Consider the following 24,443-nt stretch of genomic DNA (forward strand, 5'->3'; position numbering starts at 1 on the left):
GTGAGCAATTGTACAAACTTTAATAGATGTACCTCTATATTGTTTGTAGATAGTGGGGGATGCTTCAGTTTGCTTAATTTGTAGCAGCAAATTTAGCGATTGCTTAATTTGCAGCAGCAAATTTGCAGCAGCAAATTTAGCGATTGCTTAATTTGCAGCAGCAAATTAAAGTCTGCAGCTGCTAAAAGTCTGCACTCTGCACTTTTGTGCTCAAATTTTAAAGATGAGTTTGGGTGGCAATTTGGCCAATTATGAAAACACAGTCAATGCACATCTTGTACTCTCAGCAATCAAAAAACACTAATTGTCAAATCACTTTTAAACTGGAGGCTGCTGCATCATGCTGCTCTTTCTACTCCTGTGTGTGGTTGTTTTCCCTGAGAAAATGGATAGAAAAATGAATTTATATCTTGTGCTTGAGAATATAAATCTTGTGGGAGGGGATGTCAAGGGCTGAGCACAGTGTGTACTTTGAAGGAGTTTTGACTTAAGCTTTGTTTATTTGATATGACTGACATGCTCACTATAAAATATGTTTTTTGTTTGGTTTCAAAAAACCTTTGCGTAATTCAGCCACATGGTTCCTATTTCAATGTCAGTTGGTAACTAAGTCTGTAGATTTAAAGATTTAAAGAAGCTGTTTCTCAGTGTTGTATTAAAAAACTTTGAAAATGAATCTATCCATTGACTGCTATGGCAGAGTTTTTCTTGCCTTGGAGTCTGACAGATAGGGACATATACGGGCTGATGTAGAGAGGGAGAGATTCAACCACTTCCATTTGAACATTACCTCCTATCATTTCCTTCAAAACCCACACTCCTCTTCAAACGACCCCTGCTACTCCCATTTTCAACTGCTCAACAATGGAGGACGGTGCTGCGAGTGAGCACCTGGCGTCGCAACTCCTTCTCAGCCAAAAAAGAAAATGACAAAGCAGTATTATTATTACAATATTTTTTCCGTTTCTGTTGGATCTCTGCTCTTATTAGCTAGCCTACTGGTCTATTGTGAAAATGTGACTTTATTATTTATGTGGCAGTTATTAAGCTGTGGCAGAGAGCTGCCACTGTTGTTGCGATTCTTTATTCGTTGATAGAGGAAGATAATAGTCATAGATTACTTAATGCCTTTAATCCAAAAATTAAATTGAGTCATTGGTGAGAATCTTTTGAAATCTGTCATTCATTCATTCATTCATTCATGCGAGCCTATGAGCGGGTGACAAGTGTGTATTTTTTAAGCATTTTTTTCCCCACTTGTGTGTTTATCTAAAGCTGCAACTGTCTGATCATGTCATATCAGGGATTGGCAGAAAGAAATGGGTAAGAAATGACAGGGCGAAGTGCAGCATTTAAATTGGATTTGTCATTAGCGGCGATAGTGTGCATCGTAATTCATTACAGTAGTTCCAGTGTATGATGCGTAGAGCTCATCTTTCAAAGCCATCCACAATTTCCTGTCGTCCCATGGAAAAGAAACAGATATAAATCATTTTCAGTGCCAAGTTACGCGTTTGTCTTCTCCATGGTTTATTTGCCATATTTGGCTTAATGTGACATCTATTTATAGCGGATGGGCAGTTATTGATGCTGTGCGTACTGTAGAGTTATGCTTTGATCTTGTCAGTGTTCCCTCTGTTCTCTCAGGTTTTGAGTTGTTCCATCTTACATTGCTTAAGTGTTATATTAAGATATATTGTACATCTAAATCCATTGGAGATGTGTGTAAGTACCAACGTTGCAGGGTCTCACTGTACTTAGCGTTAACTCAATATTATTAAATGTACATTCTATTTGTTTTCTAATCTGACTCAGAACTTCAATTCAAGTTCAAGCCCCTGTGTGATGCGGAAAAACATCCACCCTGCTCAAGCGACCATAAGCAAGGAATCTCTACCAGCTCCCAGGCTGCTGTTCTGTAACTGACCCCGACCTTTGACCTCCATAGACGGGGACAAGAGAGAAGGCAATATCCCTCCAGGGATCAATAAACAGTTATATTATTATGTGTGTGTGCAGGTGTCTGATGGGAGTTTGACGGTGCTGTCCATCACTCGGGAAGATCGCGGGGCATACACCTGCCGAGCTTTCAGCCCCCAGGGAGAGGTCATTCACACCACACGGCTGCTAGTACAAGGTAGGTCCTGTGTGTGTGTGTGTGTGTGTGTGTGTGTGTGTTGGCATGTCTTTTGCGTCTGTTGCTGGGTTTTCATCCAAGCATTTTTATGTGAATTATGATGGACTGAATTAGAAAAGCTGAATGGAAACGGCAGATTTTGATAATATTGCAAATAATTTGTTACACTTGCTTGAGGTGAAAGCGTTTTTGTGATGTGATGAAGAGCGATGTCAAATGAATAATAACACAGCGACATTTGCAGCCAAAGTTTGTCCATATAATATCTATCCACCACGACCTCCCAGTAATGTCATACCTGCTTGTTTTCATCTTCAGACAGCATGAAATATGACCAACATTAACTGACACTAAAGAACAATTTGCCCAATACTAATTATTCTTAAAGACTTAAAGACTGCTTGACAGTTCAGTGGAAAGCAGGGCTCTACATCTCTGGTGCCAGACAAGTGAACAACATGTACAGTATATTATACTGCCACATATACACAGGTTGTACTAAAGAATAGCAACGTTTACAGGGTGCCACCAGCCCTGTAGGTAGGTATGAATGTGATATCAAAGCAAAACTGATTAGCCTCCATAATAAACCTGCCTTAGGAGTAGTGCTCTGACAGATAAAGAGATAATGTATTGGAATGTCGCCTTTGCACCTGAATAGAAAATTTGATTTTGATTGTATTTTAATTTGATACATCATTCTACCTTGTTCCTTTTTTTTATGTGACTTTGTATATTTATTTACACATTCTTTTATGTTGATGGTCTGCCACATTTACATTGTTGAAGGCAGCACATGATGCTGCTTTCTCGGCTAGGCCTTCCTTGAAAAAACAATTTTTAATCTCAATGGGTTAAATAAAGGTTTGATAAATAAAAATAAACTGGCTCTGATGTAACTATTCATTGTGCTATTAAACTAAGGTGAACAGGAGGTTTTGGCATCCCAGAGCCTCTCCCCCCTCTAAAGCCGCTCTCAGCACTGATCAGACCTGCACTTACTTACATTACACTTACACTAGAGATAGCAGCAGCGAAAGAGAGAGCAGAAAAGATAGACAGAGCAGGAGCAAAGGAAGGAGAAAGAGAAAGATAGTTGTGAGATAGAGAGAGAGAGAGTGAGAGGAGGAGAGCGGGAGAGGGTAAGTGGTTTGGAAGAGAAACAGTATATACGGAGTAGGAGAATAAGACTCAGTCCTTCCCATAATCAAGAAAGATGGAGTATATTTCTGGATGCGCTATTATCCAGCAAAAATGCTGCTTCAAACAAATCAATAAAGCACATAGCAAGCAACCAGACCTGTGCACCAACAAGGACACAACACATCCTGATCTATTGTTCTGCACTGGCAACAGTAACTATTTGAACCCTTGGCCAATGTGTTGTTATTTTTTTGTCTTTTTAATCAGAATGATAGAGCCTGTAATATACACTAAAGGTAGTAGAATTTAAAACTTGATGACTTCAGCGACCCCTTGAGTCCCTTTGTCGTAGCATTTTACGTTGCTGTTGCAAAGACGACTGGCCACTTGTTTGTGTATTTGTTTCCATGCGAACAAGCAGAACAATTCAAACTGAGTCGTCTTTCTGTTTTGGTAGAGACTCTGTCTTTGTGCCATAAGTCTGTCCTGCTCATTTCGCATCAAATCACATCCAGGGACAAATAGAATAAACACATAGAGAGCAACACATAGAATTAAACAGTTCTTATAGTTTTTATGGTGTGATGGTCTAATTTTTCTACAGCCATTATACTATGCTATCAAAATTCATTTGAGAATGATATATTGAGGTAAATATTGTAAACATATTCCTATTACATTATTTGAAACGTTTAATGCGCACACAGCACCTAAGCACCTTGCTTGCTGAGATTGATGGAGAAGATGGATGAACTAGGTAAAAGTTTAACATCAAAAAGTTGCCTGATAATTCTTTGGACAAAACAAGGTTATATGTACAGTTTGCAAAGCTGAGTTAAGTTACTATAGAAGTGACAAGGTAACGGATACATTAGCTAAATGGATAGCTAAAGACTGTCGCCCAGATACTGGGAGACCGGGGACTGGAAAACACTGAGTCGCATCTGGTGACATTTCTTATACCCCTCGAGAGGAACTAAGAGGAACACAAAAATGCGATTAATCGCAATTAATCACATCAAATTATGCAATTAATTAGTACATTTTTTAATCGTTTGACTGCCCTAATTAAAAGTATTAATAGCCACTTAAAAAATATAGTGCCCTTGACTGAAAAAGTAATTGAGCCATTGTTAAATAAAAAGGTGAAATCTCTTCTTTATAGCAAAATGTCTTGAAGCAAAATACCTTCTTTACCGTTTGGTGTCATGCAATCACGACATTTGTGATGTCAGCTGATCCCACAGGTCTGCTATCACATCCGTGTGAATACAACACGCTGAGTAGAAGTTGAATAGTGTATGATGCAGCAATCTGTTTGGGACTGGGACTAGACTACACTGAAGTTAGCTTGGGGACTACCAACAACTGCATTTTACATCAGGAACATTTAAGACTAGATGGATCTTAACAATTGTATTCATACATTTGGGCAGTTTATTATTTATAGGCCCGCAGAGAAAAAAGAATCAGAGGATGGGGGAGCTTCTCCAGCCTCCAGCTCCAAATGAAATGTCAGCTACTGCAACTAAAGCGATCTATCTATATTAGTCCATGCTCCGCCACAAAATCAAAACACATTTAGCAAATGAATCATTTATTGTTGACGATGTGCTACATCATGCTTAAGCACAGCAGTGCTCAAAGTCACCAGTCTTTTTCCAGAAATTGGAAGTAAACTCAGTGTCAAATGCTGTATCTGTGCAGCAACCTTTGATTTGATTTGCTTCAGCAGAGAGGATAAATGATAAAGCAGCAAAGGTGGCCTTCCAGGTCATCGACTTTAAAGACAGCTGTCCCAGATGAACACTTTTAGCTGAGTGGTCATGAGCTCATCTGAATGGAGGCAGTTGAGGCTCTCTCAGTTTTATTGATTCATGCCATTCTACTGGAAAGTCAACAAAGTAGTATACATTTATGTTATGTTATTATTTCTCTCTCCTTTTAAAGAATAAAGTTTATGCATACGTTTTTTTTTTTTTGTTTATGTACATGAACTGCTAATAATATTTATGTATCTGCTTTATACCTGCAATAGAAAAGTCAAAGAGGAGCGAGCGGGCGAGCCTGCAAGTCAGCATTTGATTCAAAAACATATATTTTAGATTTGACAGCACAACTGACTGATGCAGATTTTGATGATCAGATTTGGATCCTGATAATGTTTCATTTGAATTTCAAAATTCAGTACAAGACTGTTTTTATTGGCTAGGTATGAATGTTTGTATACAAGCGTCCACTCCTCTGGCATTTTCCATTAATAAAAATCTGATTTTTGCCAGCTTGCCTTCATCAAATAACTATTAGATAAAGGACGTTATGTGGTGGCTAACAGTCGCTTTGATTGATCACGGCGCACACAGTGACAGATTCACAGAGATCACATACTGTATTTCGTCTTGCCACTGTATAAAAGGGCCGAGGGCTGAGTCAGGCTGGTTGACCCATCATGTATAATTTACGAGGGAGACAGATTAATAGAGGCCTTCTTGGAAAGCCACTGAGCAGCAGATCAGCTAAGAGACAACAGCGCCAACAAATCTCCAGCACTCAGCTGGTTCCAGATAGGGAGAGCTGGCACACACAGACACACACACACACACACACACACACACACTTATATGCATATGGTTGTTTGCATAAAAGCATACCGAAATAAACAAACATACAGGCACACACACACACACACACACACACAAACACAGTCGTCCTGCCCAGGCCTAGTCCTGGTTGTCCTGCTAATGGGGTTGGCAGATGGAAATGCTTTGCCTGTTAGAGGATCAGGCCCTGGGCTGCAGATCAGAACTAACATATGGGACTAGCAGTTTATAGTAGCAACACTGGCTCAACTAGTCTGTGTGTGTGTGTGCGTGTGTGTGTGTGTGTGTGTGTGCATGCATGTGGTGTTGTGGGTCTGTGCTTGTGTGAACCAAAGGGCTGAAGAAAAAAAGGGAAACAGGGAAAATCCTCCTAAATTAAGATATTTTGTTGATGGGCATTTTAAGATTGGTTATATAAAGGATTAGGTTCCAGCAATTAGTAGTAAGGGTTATTATAGGTAAGGGAATTAATGTAACGCAATGTCTTCTCAAGCATTAGGAATATAATTGTGTGTCTGTGTGTGGGTATATACTGTATATACTGTATATATGTTCAAGCATTCATTTGTGTGTACACGTGTGTTTGATAGAGGGTTTGCAACCATGGGTGCAAATGAAACTATCATATTACAAAGCTCACTAATCCAGTGGGAAGATCAAATATTCTTTTCTTCTTCCCTTAATAACCCTTGTTGGGATATTAAGCTGGTATACAAGTGGGTAAGTGTTGCCCAGTGATTCCTTACAGTGCTCCATAATGTTTACAATACAGTCCTGTTGTTCCTATTGAATCACTTTGATAAATGATCATGCTATTAGTTTGGTGCCACACAAGCAAAATGAACAGCAGTGTGTGATGACGAGTCCAGAGACCCATCAGAGGAGATCAGCAAATTATTTTCTCTGTGGAAGCAAAACTTACTGTGATTAAAGAATGATGTTTCACTCATGGAAATCAGATGGGATCTGGTCTTATCATGTGCACCATGACCATGACTGCACCTTTTACTGTGCCCTTATGTCAGTATATAGAGGTGACGCTGTCCCACCTACCTTCTATGATGGGTCTCTGGACTTGTTACACCTCTATTCCTGTTGTTTACAAAATCGGGATATTTACTCTGTAATTGGTTGAAGTTTAATCCACTCATTAGAAAATCGTTTTCTCATGCATGTGATGCCTACATAGCTAGACATCTCAAAATGAGGTGTTCCACACACAATGGCCCAACCTTAGCAAGCAATACTTAGCTCTGGTATATCCTATTTGGGGGGTGTGCATAGCTACACACACACACACACACACACACACACACACAAAGCGGTGTTCTCAGATAAATCCAACCACCTAGAGTGTGGTAAGTAGCTGGAAGCAGATGAAACAGGAGAAGCTGCTTTTAGCTCCCAGACCAAACTCATTAGTTAGGCATTTTGCGGTTAAGGTTATGATCCTGGTTAGGGCTAGGAAATGACTGCAAATCAATGAAAATGTCTTTGCAAGTATAGTGATAGAAATATGTGCTTCCGTGCAAAGAGGATGATCCATCTGGCACAGCAGGGTTCACTCAATAAAGTCCCATAATCCTTTGCTGAGTGCAGACTGAGTGCGATACGGCTGAGGTCTGTGACCGCACGGTATTCTATACAGAATGCTTTAAGAGTCTCCTCTGGCCCCTCCACAGTGAATGTATTGTGTGTTAATCTCTGTGTGTCTCTGCAGTATGTGTACACACCCATAATGACTCCACACGACCTCTGCCCAGTAGGTTAACTAATTCCTGTATGTTGTGTCTGCCGATGGATGTGACGTGGTCGGGTGGGAGGTGGGCCATCAGTGGGATATCCTATTCACTGTCGCACTGACCCATGCCCCTTGTGGACAGTCCAGTCATGTGTTTGAATTACTATAGGCCAACAAACTGTTTCCATGCTTCAGTCTGAGTACAAGAATCAGCGTTGCAGATATAATATAATTGCCATTCTATACACGTTTTTGTGTTCTCCTGTTTATAGAATAAACTCTCGTCCTGTGATATTAGGCATAAAGAAGAACAAGATGAAACTATCTCCGACATTTTTGCTCGCGGACTTGCATATCAAGGATTCGGTTAGTTTAGTGGATCACTTCAGCTCTAATGAGGTCCCAGACCACTTTTTTAAATCACATTTCCATCTGTCTTTAGAAATTAGCCTCTTCCTCAGTTTGCTATACAGCAGCAGCAGTAGCAGTTAATGTTCAAACACTAGCTTATGAGCAAATTATTTCAGCATAATATTAATTCCCAAAATGTTATATTCAAAGGTTAAAAAGGTCTTGTACTTCCCTTGTAATTTATGCAGTGATGTACTGTAACAGCAAAATATTTACTGATCACTGGACACTGAACGCCACAAATAAACTGGGAGCACTGAAGAAAACATCCAAGCAGACTCAAAAGTGAGGAGGACTGAGGAGGAGGTCCGAGTTTGGTTTGTTTCAGAGAGGGCTGAGGGCTTAGTTGGTAGTTCAGCCCGTTTGACTGTTATGACAGATTTAATATTGAGTGTTATGTTTTGTGCCTGATTAGAGATGCGTATGAAAGTTCCCATGTGAATCGTTGTTGCCCTGATTGAGCAGGTCTGCTCAATCAGTCTGCTCTGAGGCTGGAGGTCCTTTTTTAATTTCCTGTAACAGCTCAAGCCATCAGCATCACTCTGATTTATGTATCAGCATATTATTACTGTATTTTGTGCTGTTTGTTACATATGAACTTTTACTTTTTTCCAATTACTACTTACTGTGTTGTGGGAGTGTGGAATGAATCAGTAGGACTCATTGGGCCGGGTTCAGATTAAGTTGAGTGAGATGTGTGTGTGTGTGTGTGTGTGTGTGTGTGTGTGTGTGTGTGTGTGTGTGTGTGTGTGTGTGTGAATATGTGGGTGGTTTAAATTTAAACTGAAAAGTGTTCGCAAGATGTTGACTGATTGTCCCAGTTTGTCTTTAACAGAAATGCTGCAAAGTTGTCACTAACTTTGTGTCTTACCATTTTTCCTTTCCTTGTTCACCATGCAACTGCTTTTTCTCTTCTTGTGGTCAGAGGTCAGCAGATTGAATATAATATACATTTTCCTTTTTTTCAATTTTCACTACAGCCCCCAGTTGTAGTTTCCCCACAGCAAAGTGGTTTTACTGATCCCAGTTCTTTCTAAAGAAGTAAAGGCATACGTTTTTATGACCTTGTTACTGTTTGAGGAGTTTTGAAGCACAGTCCTGAATGACATGCAAACTTCCTCAGTCTGAGACTATGAACCTGTTTGGTTTGCTTTTGTTCTTTTGATTGGGGTTGGTTATCAAAATAACTAAATAAAGACTCCAAATCTACCAATATTGAAGTCAAGATTATGGTTCCTGCCAGTAAGGATGCCCTTTTCCTTAGCCTTTGTCTGGGATTTTCTTTAATCTTTATTGTTGTGCACTTATGTGGTAAAATGACAACAACTATTTAAAGGTTTACCTGATTGGGGGTTTTCTGCAAAGTATAACGTCCATATTTGGTTAGAGTTCTGCTCAGTCCTTGTTTGGTTAAATACATTTGACATCCATGCTGTCCTGCTGAGGCAAAGTGTCCCACTGAATATCAATTTATATGTTGTTCACTCCCGGTCTCATGTGTTCCCTGCCAGGCCCTCCGTTCATCGTGTCACCGCCAGAGAACATTACAGTGAACATCTCGCAGGACGCCTTCTTCACCTGCCAGGCCGAGGCCTATCCTGGCAACCTGACCTACACCTGGTTCTGGGAGGAGGACAACGTCTACTTCAAGAAGTAAAGTTATGATCGGGTTCATTATTGTCCGCCATATCACCTCACTTGTCTGTACTTATTGTTCGCCAGTGGCTGTCAGAGTCCTGTGTCGTGTAGTTGTTTATGTAGCGCATATTCACTTGGCATTGGTTATGCTAGCAAAATTTGCTGATATAATCTTTATTTAAACACGCAGATTAATTAAGAAAAAATCTTTCTCTCAGTGATGACCTGGCAAAAGTCCCCTTATGTCGTACATGGGGGAATAGAAACAAAAACACATGGAGCACTGAACATACACAGACTTGATAAGAGGATAAAAACAGCCCAGGCCATAAATAATGAAAGAACAGCAGTTGAGGGAAAACATATAACAAGAAGATAATAAGTATATTTTAAACTGCATTCTGCATTCTAAGATTTTTTTACTGGTTCAAGTCAAATCCACTTGTCTCGACATGTAAAATATCTACCATGCAGGGAATAAAACGCATATCAAGAGACAGGTTAAGTAACACTTTACTTTACAATAGCCTTCTTCCAGTGTATTAACCTGTGTATTAACCCATTCGAATGGTCTGTTGTCAGACTGTTTAAAGTACATTATGTATTAGGGAGATTTCATCAAGTACCTACACAGTAATATTGTTTACTTACATACATAGGTCAGTACACCGGTTACATTGGCCATTGTAAAGTGTTTCCAATGGTTACAAAAGAAATCACTGCAAAGACAAGCACATGGCATCCTGAGCAAAAAACAATGAAAATATAAAGCTATTCATGGACAGTGGTGGGTTGTTAATATTACTATTGGGTAAAAAAGTACCCAATTTTATTAAGTGAAAGTTGAAAGTTCTGAAAGAGTGTCTGTAACCTTAAAGCCGTTAATAGAAATAATTATTCTTCTGTTTCAAAAATGTAATTGAAGTTCATTGACTTGAGCAGGTCTTGGTCTCTGGTTGTGATAATGCCATAATTCCCTCTATCAAGGAGAACAGGGACCCAGTCTTGTTCTATGTTTCATCTGCCTCCATTATGGTCTTTGTATATTCTACTTTGCACGTATTTCTCCTCCTGTTAATACAGGTGTGTATATGTATGCTTTCCAATGGCTGTCTGACAATCCACTGTGGAGAGTATTTGATAATGTGTGTGTGGACTGTGTGTGTGTTTGTGTACACATGCTTGTGCTTATGTCTTGTCTACTATGTAGAAAAAAGATTGTGCTTGAACACTCTGAGCAGACCTATGCTAAAACAGTGCAATATGATGAACTTTCGGCTGAAACACCATGTTCTTAACTTTAAAATAGATAAACTTTGTCTTTAATGGAAAGAGCCTGACACTCATCTTGTGCTATGGATTTTCAGAAAGGTCTGTCAGTACACACATCTACCTCCATCACCCCCGGCCGTGGCATTTCCACTGTTTATGGTTGGAAGCTGTTGGGACAAAGACAATGCACTTGTCCTTTCCGCTTACCCCCAAAGTGCCCCATAGCCACAAAAGCTTGCAGATGAGTTGAGTTTATGATGCACTTTCACAATGCATCACATTACATCAATGTCTGCTTCAATGCAATGTTTTTGACGCAGAAAGAGTAGGCAGGGATCTACCGAACCCACATGTAGATGTGCAATATACTATAGATTGAACAAAGGGTATCTTTATTCATTTTACTATTATTGTCATTGTATGTCAGTGAAAATACTATTAAATTATGACTTGTGGTAAGAATAGACAATCATGGTCTTCACAGCATATGAGCTCATATGAACAGAAAAATTAATTCCAAAATGAGAAATCCACCATTTGTGGAATGGGACCACCGAAGATATATATACAACATTTCAAGACATTTACTTTCAAAATGCTAACATATACATATTATACATTATATAATAATCTATCTAATCTATTATTTTGCTAAACAATAAACAGCAAGCAAGATTTTTCCCCAGAAATAATAAAATAAATTACAATATAGTTAATAAAGAATAATAATAAGGAAACCCTTCACATGAAATGCTAAAAATCTAGTTCCAGTCCCTTAATATTAATAACTTAGCCAGTACAAGTTTCTTCAAAGTGTATCTGCTCGCAGTGTTTCTGCCCCTCACATGAAATTCTGATTTGAGTTGCTCTCCATTGTTGTTTAGTCCGTTTTAACAGCTGTCATTATTTCTTAATTACAGCTGTCATTACTTCTCTGACATATTGGATACAGAGGAAAAAAATGTCCCAGAAAAGATGAGTTATTTGAGGACCTGATTTGTGGTCAGATCACCTCAAAAGAGGAACTTGCATTTTTCTGAACAGTAAAGTAAAGATTCATCTGCAGCAGACAATCAGATATTGCAGGCTGATATTTTTTATGGCTTCTTGGGGAAACCCCCAAATAGGGCAGACATGGAGTTTGAAGGGTAGGCCCCCCGTGAATAGCCCCGGTCCTTTCAGTTTGAAGAGACATCCAGAAATAAAAAGGACCTGGCGCCAACCCAGCCTGGAAGACTGGCTACTGCTGCTGCTGCTGCTGCTGCTGTGAGACTGTTTCTTTCCGGTGGCAAAAGCTGCTGTGTTGGCTGGGAGGTCTGTTTCATCACCTGGAGTACCATCAGGATGACCAGGCAGATGTCTGCTCCTGCTGCTCTTGGTGAACCTGCCGCTGTCTTATACCCTGCTGTCTCTGCTGGGCCGTTCACTGGGAGACCAACTGTCTCTTTGACTGCCTCTGTCACCCGGCAGTTATCTTTCTGGGTATTGGGAGCTCTATAGTCCAGGGTCAATCAGTCAAGCAATCAGTCAACCAGTCAGACAGACCATTTTTATCTATGTAGTGAAAGTACAATTATGAAAAAAGAGCTTGAATCAATTATGCCATAATAGCAAGAGTACAAAAACAGTGATACATCAACACAACAGGAAAACAATAAATAAAAGCCAAAAATGTTCAAAAAGGTGAAGAGAAACATATGATAAAACAAGAATATGTCCACAGACTCTGCTGCAGATTCCTGGAGCTGAGTAATTAATTCTTAATGCTTATTACCTCCGCCAAGGAGGTTATGTTTTCGGTGCCGTTTGTTTAATTGTTTGTCTGTCAGCAGGATTACGGAAAAACTACTGGCCCGATTTTCATGAAACTTCGTGGAAGGGTGTAGCATGGGCCAAGGAAGAACCCATTAAATTTTGGAGCGGATCCGGATCCGACTCACGATCAAGCAATAATAGCACGTACCTTGGCGGTGCCCTTCTAGTGTCTCTCTGTGAATGGAGGTGGTGGATACAAAGAGCCAGTGTCCTGCACTAGTGAATCAGATTCAGCGTACTACTATGCACATTGTGATTGCCTATGTAAGCACAAATGACGCAAGACCCAAGCAATCAGTGATGCTTTCAAATTGTATTTCAAGTTGCTCACAGAGACAGTTGATCAGCTTGGCAATCGATGTATTCTCCCTTGAGCCAGTTTGATCCATGGCCACAGCTTTGAGCTCTTAAGTGACAGCCTGAACCAATGGTTTATGAACTTTTCTATTGCTTAAAGCATCTACAGAATAGAACTTTGATGTTCATGTGTTATGACTGAAGACTAATGTCTAAAAGGGATGGAGTGCATCAGACTGGAGTAAAGGTTTTCATCCGAAACTCTCTCTGTTCTCAATACCTCCAGACAAAGATGCTGAGACTGTTGCTCTAGGTAATTTCATTTTTACTGACTCTAACCCTAAAGCCCTCTCTGGCTCTACACAAAATGGTGTAGTTTGATGATTTATTGCGTGTGCCAGCAAGTCCCTTACACTTGACTTTCTGGTTACCCTCATAATGTTTTCTTAGAGCAGCACAATTATGATGGCACTCCTAAATGTGAGATTTCTCTCTTTTTAAATGCTAAATCTTTTCAAAATCTTTTCACCTGGATTTTGCTAGTTGGCTGAGATGTGTTCAAGAAGCAGCAGTCATGGTCAACTTTGTGAACTCTGACTCTGCTTTTAAGACCCTTATGTTTAAGATTCAATGTCAACTACCTGTTCTATGTGTAGTCAACAGAAAAGCTGTTTCACAAAACATATCCTCTGTAAGGCACCCTGCTAGAATGGTGAGGAAATTGGCTTCATCAGAGATGATGTAATGTCTCCTCTCTCAGTTCTCCCTCCCTCCTCTCTCACGACTGATATAGACCACCTCTGCACACTCACAATCTGATTTGGAACTGGCAATGGAGGGAGAAGAGCGAGGGAATGCAAAATGTCTGTTGCCTTGACTACTGCAAGTGGCCGGTCACCAGTCAGCAGAGCCAAATCTCATGGCTGACTCAAAGCTTATCCCATCTCTCACTCTCCAAATAAAACACATATGTAGGAAGTAGAAAAAGGAGAGATGCACCATCTTGTACTTGGAACAATTAAGTTTCTCCACAAACTATAAGCAAAACTATATAAAAGCTGTAAAAAACATGGGACTCGCAGCACTCCACAACAAAACTTGACCTACAGTGCAACCTTAATAAACATGTTTTGGAAGAGCAAATTAATTGTCAACATATATATCTTAAAATATAAGCTTTAATATACACTATCCACTTTTTTAGGTACACCTCCCCGTTTATGCAAACAACCTGCATCTCCAGACAGTGAGTCACTTCTAAATAAAATGAATGAATGAAAACCTGTATTGCCCAAAGCAGAAGTTGCTTTGCACAGTGAACATAAAAAACAACAACAACACAAAACAAGCATACAATGAAAACGTCAGACAAAAAACAATAAACATCAAAAATATAAAGAGCATCATCTAGTCTGTACAGTACAAGTGCAAGAAAGTGTCAATTTCAGTCAGTGCTGTCAAAATCTCTGTTGTGACCTGAATGCTGTGTGGGACAAAGGAGGTAATGCCTCTTTTTGTCCACATCCTGGGCATGTTGTGCCTGAAGGTAAAACTACATATTCAGAGTATAAAGGGTGTGAGGGATCTGCTATGATCTTATGAGCTAGTATTATGGTGTACCAGTCAGTCATGTTGGCAATACTGCACACTGGTGCCCTAGTTATCTTGCCCCCAAGACTGACAACTCTGTATCTTGACTATTAAGAAATCACATTTTCAAAGTGCATCATAGGATAGTCTTCAGTACACAAAGACATTCCAGCACTACATTTTAGATAGCACTTATGAAAGAAACATTACCAATATTTTGCCTTTAGCTCACATAGTTAGGCCAAGTGATCAGATTATGCATTCATGTATCAGAACTCTGTATAATATGGAAATATAATATAATATATAATTGCAATGGGCAGGGAGTTTTTGTTCCAAAACAGAGTATGGTCCGAAAAGTGAGTTTTGAAAGCCAGAAATCTCTGAGTCTTTGGTATTGACCAACAGGCCTATAAACCTCCTGCAGATATATTATGGTCATTTTGTGCTATGGGGCAGTAAAAATCATCCCCCTCAAGAGCAGGGAGGAATCTTAAGTCTTCCTCTGATGCCTATAGACCTACCTCTTCTTCTTGTCATGCTGCTGTGAATCATGAATCAAGTTGTGTACATAACCTAATTTATGACAGACAGACTTACAAATCCACTGGGCTATGAGCAAAAAAGAGCAATGAGCAGAAAATCTGGCACTGACAAAGTATACTGTGGCCATGTTCACAGAGGTCCTGCATCATGCATTAATTATGCATCTATCCATCTATCTTATTCTCTCCCAAATGTAGCTAAGTGGAACTGAAGGCATACAGTATTGTAACACAAAAATACTCTCAAGTAAATGACTTTCAGGCTATGCCTTGTGCCTTCTGATCACTGACAAGATGGATAGAAGCAATTCTAATAATGATATAAGAAGAATTTTTGAAACAATTTTTAAATTCTTGCCACAGTGCAACTATAGTGCATTCAGTGCATGCAGTACTAAGAGGGACTTATACAACAACTATGCTTGTATCCTATTGTTTAACTGTGGGAATTTCCTTGTTATATGAAAAGTATTTAAACTGCAAAATAGTTGCTATAGAATGTTTTAAATGTGTATGTATGAGAAGTTAACGACATTTCCGTATTCTAAACACTAAATTCTTCCAAATGACATCCATCCACAAAAGGCCAGATTGCACACACTCATTTAACTCATCTAGATTTCAACACTAACTTCCCCTTTTCTTTACTTCCACAGTGACCTAAAGCGCAGAGTCAGTATTCTCATCGACGGCTCCCTCATCATTGCCCAAGTCAAGCCTGAGGATGCTGGGAAATACACTTGCGGCCCTAGCAACAGCCTCGGCCGGCCACCGACTGCCTCTGCCTACCTGACAGTGCAATGTGAGTGTCGTCCTGTCCCTACATGCAAACTTAACTGATATGAGTTTAGCCTAGCAATGTTGGAAATGGAAATCTTACATGTAGATGACTGTACCAAATTGGCAGTGTAGTATCTGATGTAACTATCCCTTGTGCCAAATCTTGCCCATGCATAAATCTTGTTGGGTAAGTGGGAGAGTGAATGTTTGTCATTTGGGTTACCAAGTGGGTATCAGTCATCATGGATGATTTGTCTAATTAGGTGCATGAAAACTCCAAGAAGCTCAACAGTAAATTTGGGGGTCCCAAAACCAATTCTTCCTACTACTTCTCAGCTCTACATTCACCTACACTACAATTAGACTACTATCATGACAGATAATTCTGACAACATCATGAATCTCACCGTTAATCAATTTCTGGGACAGCTGACTCTGCTGGCTTGAAATGGCCTGTTAAGCTGTTCAGAAACCACATCAGTCAAAGACTAAAAGGACCGCTTAGCTTTCTGGCTTGAAAAAGCCCCCTTAGCTGTTGGGAAACCTCACAGTATTAGCGAACAGAGCAGATTTCCAAACTTTGAACCCCAGCTGGTATCTCTTCTCTTCAGCCAGAGCTACCCGCTGCTCTTTCAGCAGGTAGACTCCTTTATAATGTGACATAAGCCCTGAGAACAAATCTCTTTCTGCCCGAGTAACCTGATAGTAGATGTTGCTAAAAATCCATGACACCCAACTTCCACAGACTGCAGACTGGCTTTCCAGCCTTACTGCTCAGCCTCGGCGGCTCGTTAAATGTATCTTCTTCTCAGCTTCTTCCTTTCCTATGGCTCGCGCACCCCATCTTCTCATGGCACAATACGTTCTACAAAGTAGGCTGACTGCTGAGAGCCGGACACAGCGCCAAGTCAGGCTGATGTTAACAATCTCTGGTGCGACTGAAAGGTATTTTGGTTTCTCTGAGAATACATTTCTCATTTGCATCCTGCCTCAGCGGCGGGATATGGCTCAGCTTTCAACACAGAGGACAAGTGTGGCCTTCATCTAGCCAGTGGTTAAGGTTTTGGGGTGACAGCAGCACATTATATGTTGTTCTGATGATGAAGACACCTGGATAGCCCTCATACTCCACAGAGCTTTACAGATAATCTTTCTTTTTACACTAAACTCGAGAAACTGCTCTGACACTGTCTTACTGCTTCCTCTCTCCGCCCCAATACAAATGTCCATTTATTTGAAGGTGTTGCTTTTCCATTGTGATTTTTTTTGTGCCAAGGCCAAGGCCTCCCAGCTCTGTAGCATTTGCTCCACAATATCCCTGTGTCCAAGTGCCAAGTGTGCTTGGGGTTCTTTACTGTCCCGCTGTTATACAAGGTGCTGCAGTTTTTACTGTTGTGTCTTTAGACTTAGCTGGTGTCAAAACAAAGCATTATTATATCTAGATTTCTTGATGTAGGCTCTCTCATCTACATAAGCATCAGCAGCATCGCAATACCAAACTTGTGGTGAAAACCCCTCAAATGTGACTTACTTACAAATTACAAGTAACGCTTAAGTGAGGAGCGTAAACCAAAACTGAGCAGTTGGTATAGTTTTGTCTGCAGCAGGAGTGTCTTGTACCAACAGATCTTTGCCTGTCTTTCTATCTAAATCATATCGGATATAGTCTTAGAGCTGCATTTACAGAAACTGTCTTATTTAGGTAGAAAGAAATGCACTCAGTGTATCCTCTGCACTGTGGAATTGATTTGGACACTATGCCAGTCTCCAAGCTAACTCTGCTCCACCTCTCAGCCAAACAGCTACCATACTAATCCCATCCAAACACCCATTTGCTTTCTCAAATATGTTTGCATATGTTTGCTGTCTTCCCCTCTGTCTTCCTCTCTCTCTCTCTCTCTCTCTCTCTCTCTCTCTCTCTCTCTCTCTCTCTCTCTCTCTCTCTCTCTCTCTCTCTCTCTCTCTCTCCTCTCTCCATCTCTCTCTCTCTCTCTCATTTGTACTCATTTATGTATATATATGCATACGCACACCAACACATCTCTATCTCTATCTCTCTCTCCATTCGTCTTCATCGCAGGTTACCACCTCCTCCCATAAAACAGTCCGCTAACTCCGGTTTATGATTCTGGCACTTTTTGAATAGCAGAACGAGAGGGAGAGAGGATGAGCTTTGAGATTTTAGCCCCGTCGATTGGTGACCGGCCGCTGGCAGTAGTCAAGGCAACAGACATTTTGCATTCCCTCGCTCTCCTGCCTCCTTCGACGGCTCTACATTAGATTTGTGTGTGTGTGTGTGTGTGTGTGCGCGCGCGTGTGTGTGTGTGACGAGCAGAGGCAGGCAACACCAGTCAGAGAGAGCGAGGGAGGGAGAAGTGAGAGAGGAGCGATTACATCATTGCTGTAAGACCAGGCACTTTTCTCTGTCAGACTGCAGAGGGCTCTCTCTCTGTCTCTCTCTCTCTCTCTCAATCTCACTCTCTCCTTCTCACTCTCTTTCTCTCTCTCACAATCTCACACTCTCTCTCTTTCTCTCCTATTCTTCTCCCTTACTCTCACCCCGTCCGATCGTCTCCTCTTCGTCCCTTTATCCCTTTTAGCCCTTTAGCTGCCCCCCCCCCTCTCAATCCTCTACTCTCGTTCTTCTCCGTTTGTTTTTCCCCCTTTTCGCTCGCCAGATCACGCTCCTCTCTCGGTTTGGTCTCTTCAAATCTTTCTCTTTCATTAAGTCTGTTGTCTCACGTTCTTTGTCTCTCTCTCTCTCTCTCTCACTCTCTGTCTTTCTCCCTTTCTCCCTGAAGTGCATGCCAGTGAATAACTTCCCCAAAGCATCTTGCAGTGGGAACCAGCGTGTCGTGAGCGATAGCGCTGTCTGAGGGCTATATTTAGAAACTTGGCTGATATTCCTGTCTGTGGTGCTGGTGGCGGCGCTCCTCTGGGCTCTTTGTGGCAGAGCGCTGCCGGCTCGGCGGTTAAGACTTAGGAGGACGGCAGCTGTGTAGTACAAAGTTGTGTTGGCAACAGTGTGGTCAATCGATCTCTCTGTGTTTCAATCCCTCTATCTCTCCGTGTCACACACTCGCTCGCCCGACGTCCCGCTCGCCCATTCGCTCGCTCAGCCCCCCCGTTTCTCTCGAGTCATACACCCAATCTGTCGTCCACCCTTTCCCCCGTCACCTTCAGCTCTTCCTCTCATCTCGCCTCTTTTGTAATGGGAGATGAATGCCTTCCACTGCCTTTTTCCCTGCTTTATTGTGTTCCTGATCAAACTGCCTGCTATTCTTTCCTTAGCCTCCTCTCTCCTCCTCATCACTCCCCCCTCTCTCTCTCTCTGTCTCTCTCTCTGCCTTACGTCATCCTCTGCCATCTCTCTCTCTCTCTCTCTCACCTGTCCTCTTTCCCATGCTTGTACTCAGCCTCGCTCGCCCTTCTTCTATCGCCACGCTGATAGCATTCACTCCCCCTCTCTCTCCACCCCTCCTCCTCCCCGCTCACGCCATTTCTCCTCCTCTTATCACCCAGTGCTTACTTTGAAGCTCTCCTCCTTGACCTCATTTAGAAGCCACGCTGTTTTTCGCCCTCTCCATAATTCAGGATTTAGGAAGGAGAAGTTTCAACTTTTCCTCTTTTCTCCCTTTCCTCCTCTTAGCCCTTTCCCTCCGCCAGATGGACTCCTTTTTCCTCTGCGCCCATCTTTGCCCAAAGGGGATAGTTCAGTCAAATCAAACCCCAGTGATTTAAGACTTCAGTAAAAAGAGAAAAAATGGGAAAGGGTAGCCAATAATGTAGAGCAAATACAGTATTAAGGTTTAAACAAATCTGAAGTGATCTGATTAAACTGACTAAGAGTTAGGCAGTTGGGGTATGATGTAATGTAATGTAAGAAGTCGTACTCGATTTATGTCACCTATGTCAATATGTCCATTTGGTTAAAATGTTACCCTTTGATTAATAGGTTTTTATGTCAAGGACCCCCATTGAGACACATATTAGGCTTCAGACCCACATTTGATATTGGAAGTATTTGTCCCCAAATCCCAAATTGGAAGATTTTTGTCACTGTTGAATTAGTATAGCTATCTATAACTATATAAGTGTTGACTAATTATCTAATCTTGGAGATTATATTGGTGAGAGTGTGACCTATGTTCAGAATAGTCATATTTATAGATTTCTAATCCCTGGAGAACCACTGGGTAGGATGTGAAAGAAATACTACATTTCTGTATTTGCAACACTGTATCCTACGCACTTTGTTGATTGGTTTGTGTTTGCACCTTTGATATACTCATATGCAATACATTTGTTAACATGAATTACGTTTTTATGACAGTTTAGAGGCCTTTTCAAGAAAGTTGATTTATTTTGATGGATTTACTCATTCAGAGATACACATGCAAACACACTCATGCTCACATTCACTCCTATGGGCAATTAGAGTGTTCAGTTCACCGTGACACTCCACACAGAAAGGACCCAAACCCCAGGACCTTATTTATTGATGCATCACAAGCAATACATAATTTTAAGATGCAGCATTGCAGAAGACCACTTTTCCTAACTGCAGGTTTTTGACAGGTGACCTGCAGAATATGATTTTCTTTTTTTAAGATATAGGGTCTGGCAAGAATTGTTGTTAAAATTGCGTCCTCTGCGATAAACTATCAATGTTGTACATTTTTATGGCTGCTCATTTCCTTGATTTAGGACATAAGCAATTCAGGAATAAAGCATATAATAAACCTGGTATGCTTGGAAGTTCAATGTTGGGCATAACACACACACACACACACACACACACACACACACACACACACACACACACACACACACACACAAATACTGCTCTGAGACCAGCTGTTCTCCACATGATTGCATTTAGCATTTTATGATGAGCCCACTTCCCATAAATTCTGTTATTTCCCAAGCTTCTCTGCACTGCTATTATAATCACGTTATTTTACGTTTCGCATACCTCAAAGAGATATTTTACCACTTTTTCCCCCGCCACCCCCCTCCCCTTTGTTTTTTTCCCCCAGACCCTGCCCGCGTGGTAAACATGCCATCTGTCATCTACGTGGCCATTGGCCTGCCCGGCTTCATCCGCTGTCCTGTAGATGCCACTCCCCCTGTAACTCTCGTTAAGTGGAAGAAAGACAACCTCCCTCTACGGATAGATAAGGTGAGAGGGTGCTGCGCTGCAGGTTTGGTTCTGCTCACTTCCCCCGCAGACCGGGAACATGTATGTCAATTCATCGGTCAAAGCTGTGTGGATCTTATAGGTATCAGAGCTGTTGTTGTTCAGACCACAATTGTCCCATCTTTGCACTTCTTCCATTCATTTTTTGTGTCTCTTCAGTCTCTCTTGTAAATTATTAATCAATGATAATTTTGATAATCGAATCATCATTTTAGTCATTTATCAAGTAAAGATACCAAACATTTGCTGGTTACAGCTTCACAAATGCTAAGATTTGCTGCTTTTCTCTGTTTCATATCATAAAATGAATACTTTTCTGGCTGCTGGTCAGACTAAGTAAGCAATTTTAAGAATCAGTTTGGACTCTGGTAACTTGTGATGGGCATTTGTCATTATTTGTGACATTTCACAGACTACATGATTAATCGATTAATCTGAAAAATAATTGATAGGTTAAGCGATAATGAAAATAATCGTTAGTTGCAGCCCTAGGGCCTACCAAGTTATTTAGGCAGTCACCTCCCTCGCCTGCTCCCGATGACCCACAAAACCCCACCACTTCCCCCTCCACAGTACCCTGGTTGGAGCCAAATGGACGACGGGAGCATCCGTGTGGCAGAGGTGACGGAGGACTCTCTCGGCACCTATACCTGCATGCCTTACAATGCCCTGGGTTCCATGGGATGGTCCCCTCCCGCTCCCCTGGTGCTAAAGGTACGCTCTGCTAACCATGTAACACCATGTAGCCATCATCTCCCAAAGAGCTCACCTAATATCAGTTGCCCTATTTGGGCCATCTCACCCTGGGCAGGACCCTCCTAAATTCTCAGTGGTTCCCGGAGGGGAGTACAGGCAGGAGGCTGGGAGAGAACTGGTCATCCCCTGCGAGGCGGAGGGAGACCCCTTTCCCAACATCACATGGAGGAAGGTAAGAGACTCGCCACACTCCACACCCTGCCTGCCTTTGCATATCATTTGGTTTTGACTATTAAAGTCAGGTTGCTAGCTGCATTGCCCGTTCAAAGTAAGAGTTGCAGCTTTTTGAAACTTCTACTCCGTGTTGCGTTATGGTACATTCATTGTTTTCAATGTAAATAAATAAATAAAAAACAATCACTGGGACAATAGACATCTTCATTTCGAAATACTGAGGCTCCGATTTTAATTACACAAACTGCTGTATGTCATTTTTTGCGTTTTTAATCACATTTTAATGATGTCTTTATAAAAGATGTAATCAAGGGAACATATTAGACCCACTCAATTGTTTCCTTGATTGTGACACTTCTTTAATCTCGCTCAGTGAATACTATGTGATTAGCTATTGTTTATGTCTCCCGTTTATGAGTTTCTCTGCATAATGTGATACTTAAGTTAAGCATCAAAAACAATATTATTGTGGGATTGTGGATAGATATTGTCTAGTGGCTGGTAAACTGTGTATGTATGGCCTGTTGTTTGTTTCTCTATTTTGTACTGGATGTGCGAACATGTCTCTCTCTCTCCCTCTCTCTCTCTCTCGTTTACTCTCTCTCTCCCCGGACTGAAGGTAGGGAAGCCCAGTAAAAGCAAGCACAATGTTCTGCCCCGAGGCAGCTTACAGTTCAAGTCCCTCACAAAGGAGGACCATGGGGAGTGGGAGTGTGTCGCCACCAACGTTGCCACGAGCATCACTGCCAGCACGCACATCCTAGTCATAGGTATCACATGCACACACACACACACGTACACACACACACAGACATGCAGGCTGGTTAAGTAGAGTAACAGCTCTTGGGGAGAGGTGGTCTTGGTCATGATGCACTAAGTAGCATCTCCCAGAGGAAAGCTTTTTGGAACAGATGGCTGGCTGGGTGCGCGGGGTCGGTAGCAGTCCTCCTGCCCTCTTCTTCACCCTGGCAGCTCTTTCATGGAAGGCAGTTTATAGCCCGACAAATTTGGGATGTTAGGATGCTTTCAATATTGATTTTTTCAATATAAGTAATTTTACACCACGATCAGTTATGAAACACTGAGCATTCTGTTTTGGGCTTTCTTAGGCAGGAAATGTTCTCATCCCGTTTGAGGGTGTTGATGTGGGTGTGTACATACTGTGGTGGAACAGGTGGTAGCATGGTCTGAAATTAACACCTGCACAAAAAAATGGAAATGGATAGATCAATAATGGTCACCCACCACACTGGTAAATTTTGAGACAGTACTATTTTAATGCCTCAGTTAGAGTCTCTGGTCTTAGGTTTTCAAACTGTGTCCCTGCTGACCACTGTACACTCTCTCTAACACTCAAAACCAAGCAATACAATGACTGAAACAGGCTTCTGACTGGCTGCCTGTTACACTGGCTCTATGATGAAATACAAACTTGATCCACTCTAGTTCAGTTTAAATTTACACACAATAGCTGATTCTATGTGCACAATAGCACTGACATATGGTTGACATATTTCTATGGAAAAAGTATATTAAATATTTTGGCTGGTAAAAATGATTCTTGGCAGGTACTTTTTTCAGTTTACCAGCCTTTGGCAGGTGATTTTAGAGGTTAATTTTGTCACTGGGTAGTATATTGTTTGTTCTACCACAATTCAACATGTTTCAAGATTATATTATTCAAGCATCTCAAGAACTTTCTAATAAAGAAAAGTGCTTCTTACGTTATACTTGGATGCTGCATGTGTTGCTGGATGTGACTTCCTTGACAGGTAAAGTGAATGTGGCACAAGGCCACTTAATGACTAATGTCCCTTTTAGCAACACCTTTCCCTCTGCTTTCCCTCCCTCCAGGCACAAGCCCCCACGCCCCCACCAACGTCCATGTGGTGGCGTCCGCCACCTGGGCCAATGTGTCCTGGGAGGCGAGCTACGATGGAGGCTTCCAGCAGACATTCTCAGTCTGGTACGGCCATGTGTGAGTCATCCCAGCATGCTTTGCTTCCTGCTTTTTCTTCTTCCAATACTTCCTCTGTTCTTTCTAAAAAAAAAATTTTCCGGGGTTGTGTTCAGAACGGTTGCGCAAAGATAGAGATGGAAATATGTGGAGATCAGGTGTGACTCTTAAAAATGTGAGTTTTCATCTCTATTCTTAAATTGCAACTATACTGAACATGACCCAGAGCTCTCTGCCCTGCTGCTGCTGCTTCTTTGCCGCTGCTTTACTGGGGAAAAGACCTGGGTTAAAATGTTTGATTTCTGTATTTACTGATTGGTTTACTTCAAGTACAGATGTGCTTGATTTGGCCATGGCTGGCACAGTATGATTCAAAGTAATCACAAA

At 41.3% G+C, this 24,443-nt stretch overlaps 1 protein-coding gene across 1 annotated transcript in view; it reads left to right on the plus strand.

The window, feature by feature from the left end:
• Positions 1-24,443, plus strand: part of LOC139644712 (protein turtle homolog B-like) — a 105,608-nt gene that overhangs the window by 51,892 nt on the left and 29,273 nt on the right. The window contains exons 5-12 of the mRNA XM_071520171.1: positions 2,020-2,137; positions 9,544-9,685; positions 15,846-15,991; positions 21,009-21,151; positions 21,743-21,883; positions 21,981-22,097; positions 22,719-22,869; positions 23,954-24,065. Coding sequence (XP_071376272.1) covers positions 2,020-2,137; positions 9,544-9,685; positions 15,846-15,991; positions 21,009-21,151; positions 21,743-21,883; positions 21,981-22,097; positions 22,719-22,869; positions 23,954-24,065 — 1,070 coding nt within the window. The remainder of the gene's footprint in view (positions 1-2,019; positions 2,138-9,543; positions 9,686-15,845; positions 15,992-21,008; positions 21,152-21,742; positions 21,884-21,980; positions 22,098-22,718; positions 22,870-23,953; positions 24,066-24,443) is intronic.

Source organism: Centroberyx affinis, unplaced genomic scaffold (assembly GCF_046629955.1).
Source record: "Centroberyx affinis isolate AG114_WGS23_722 - 3 ecotype Tasmania unplaced genomic scaffold, CSIRO-AGI_Caff_v1 ptg000776l_1, whole genome shotgun sequence".
Taxonomy (NCBI): domain Eukaryota; kingdom Metazoa; phylum Chordata; class Actinopteri; order Beryciformes; family Berycidae; genus Centroberyx; species Centroberyx affinis.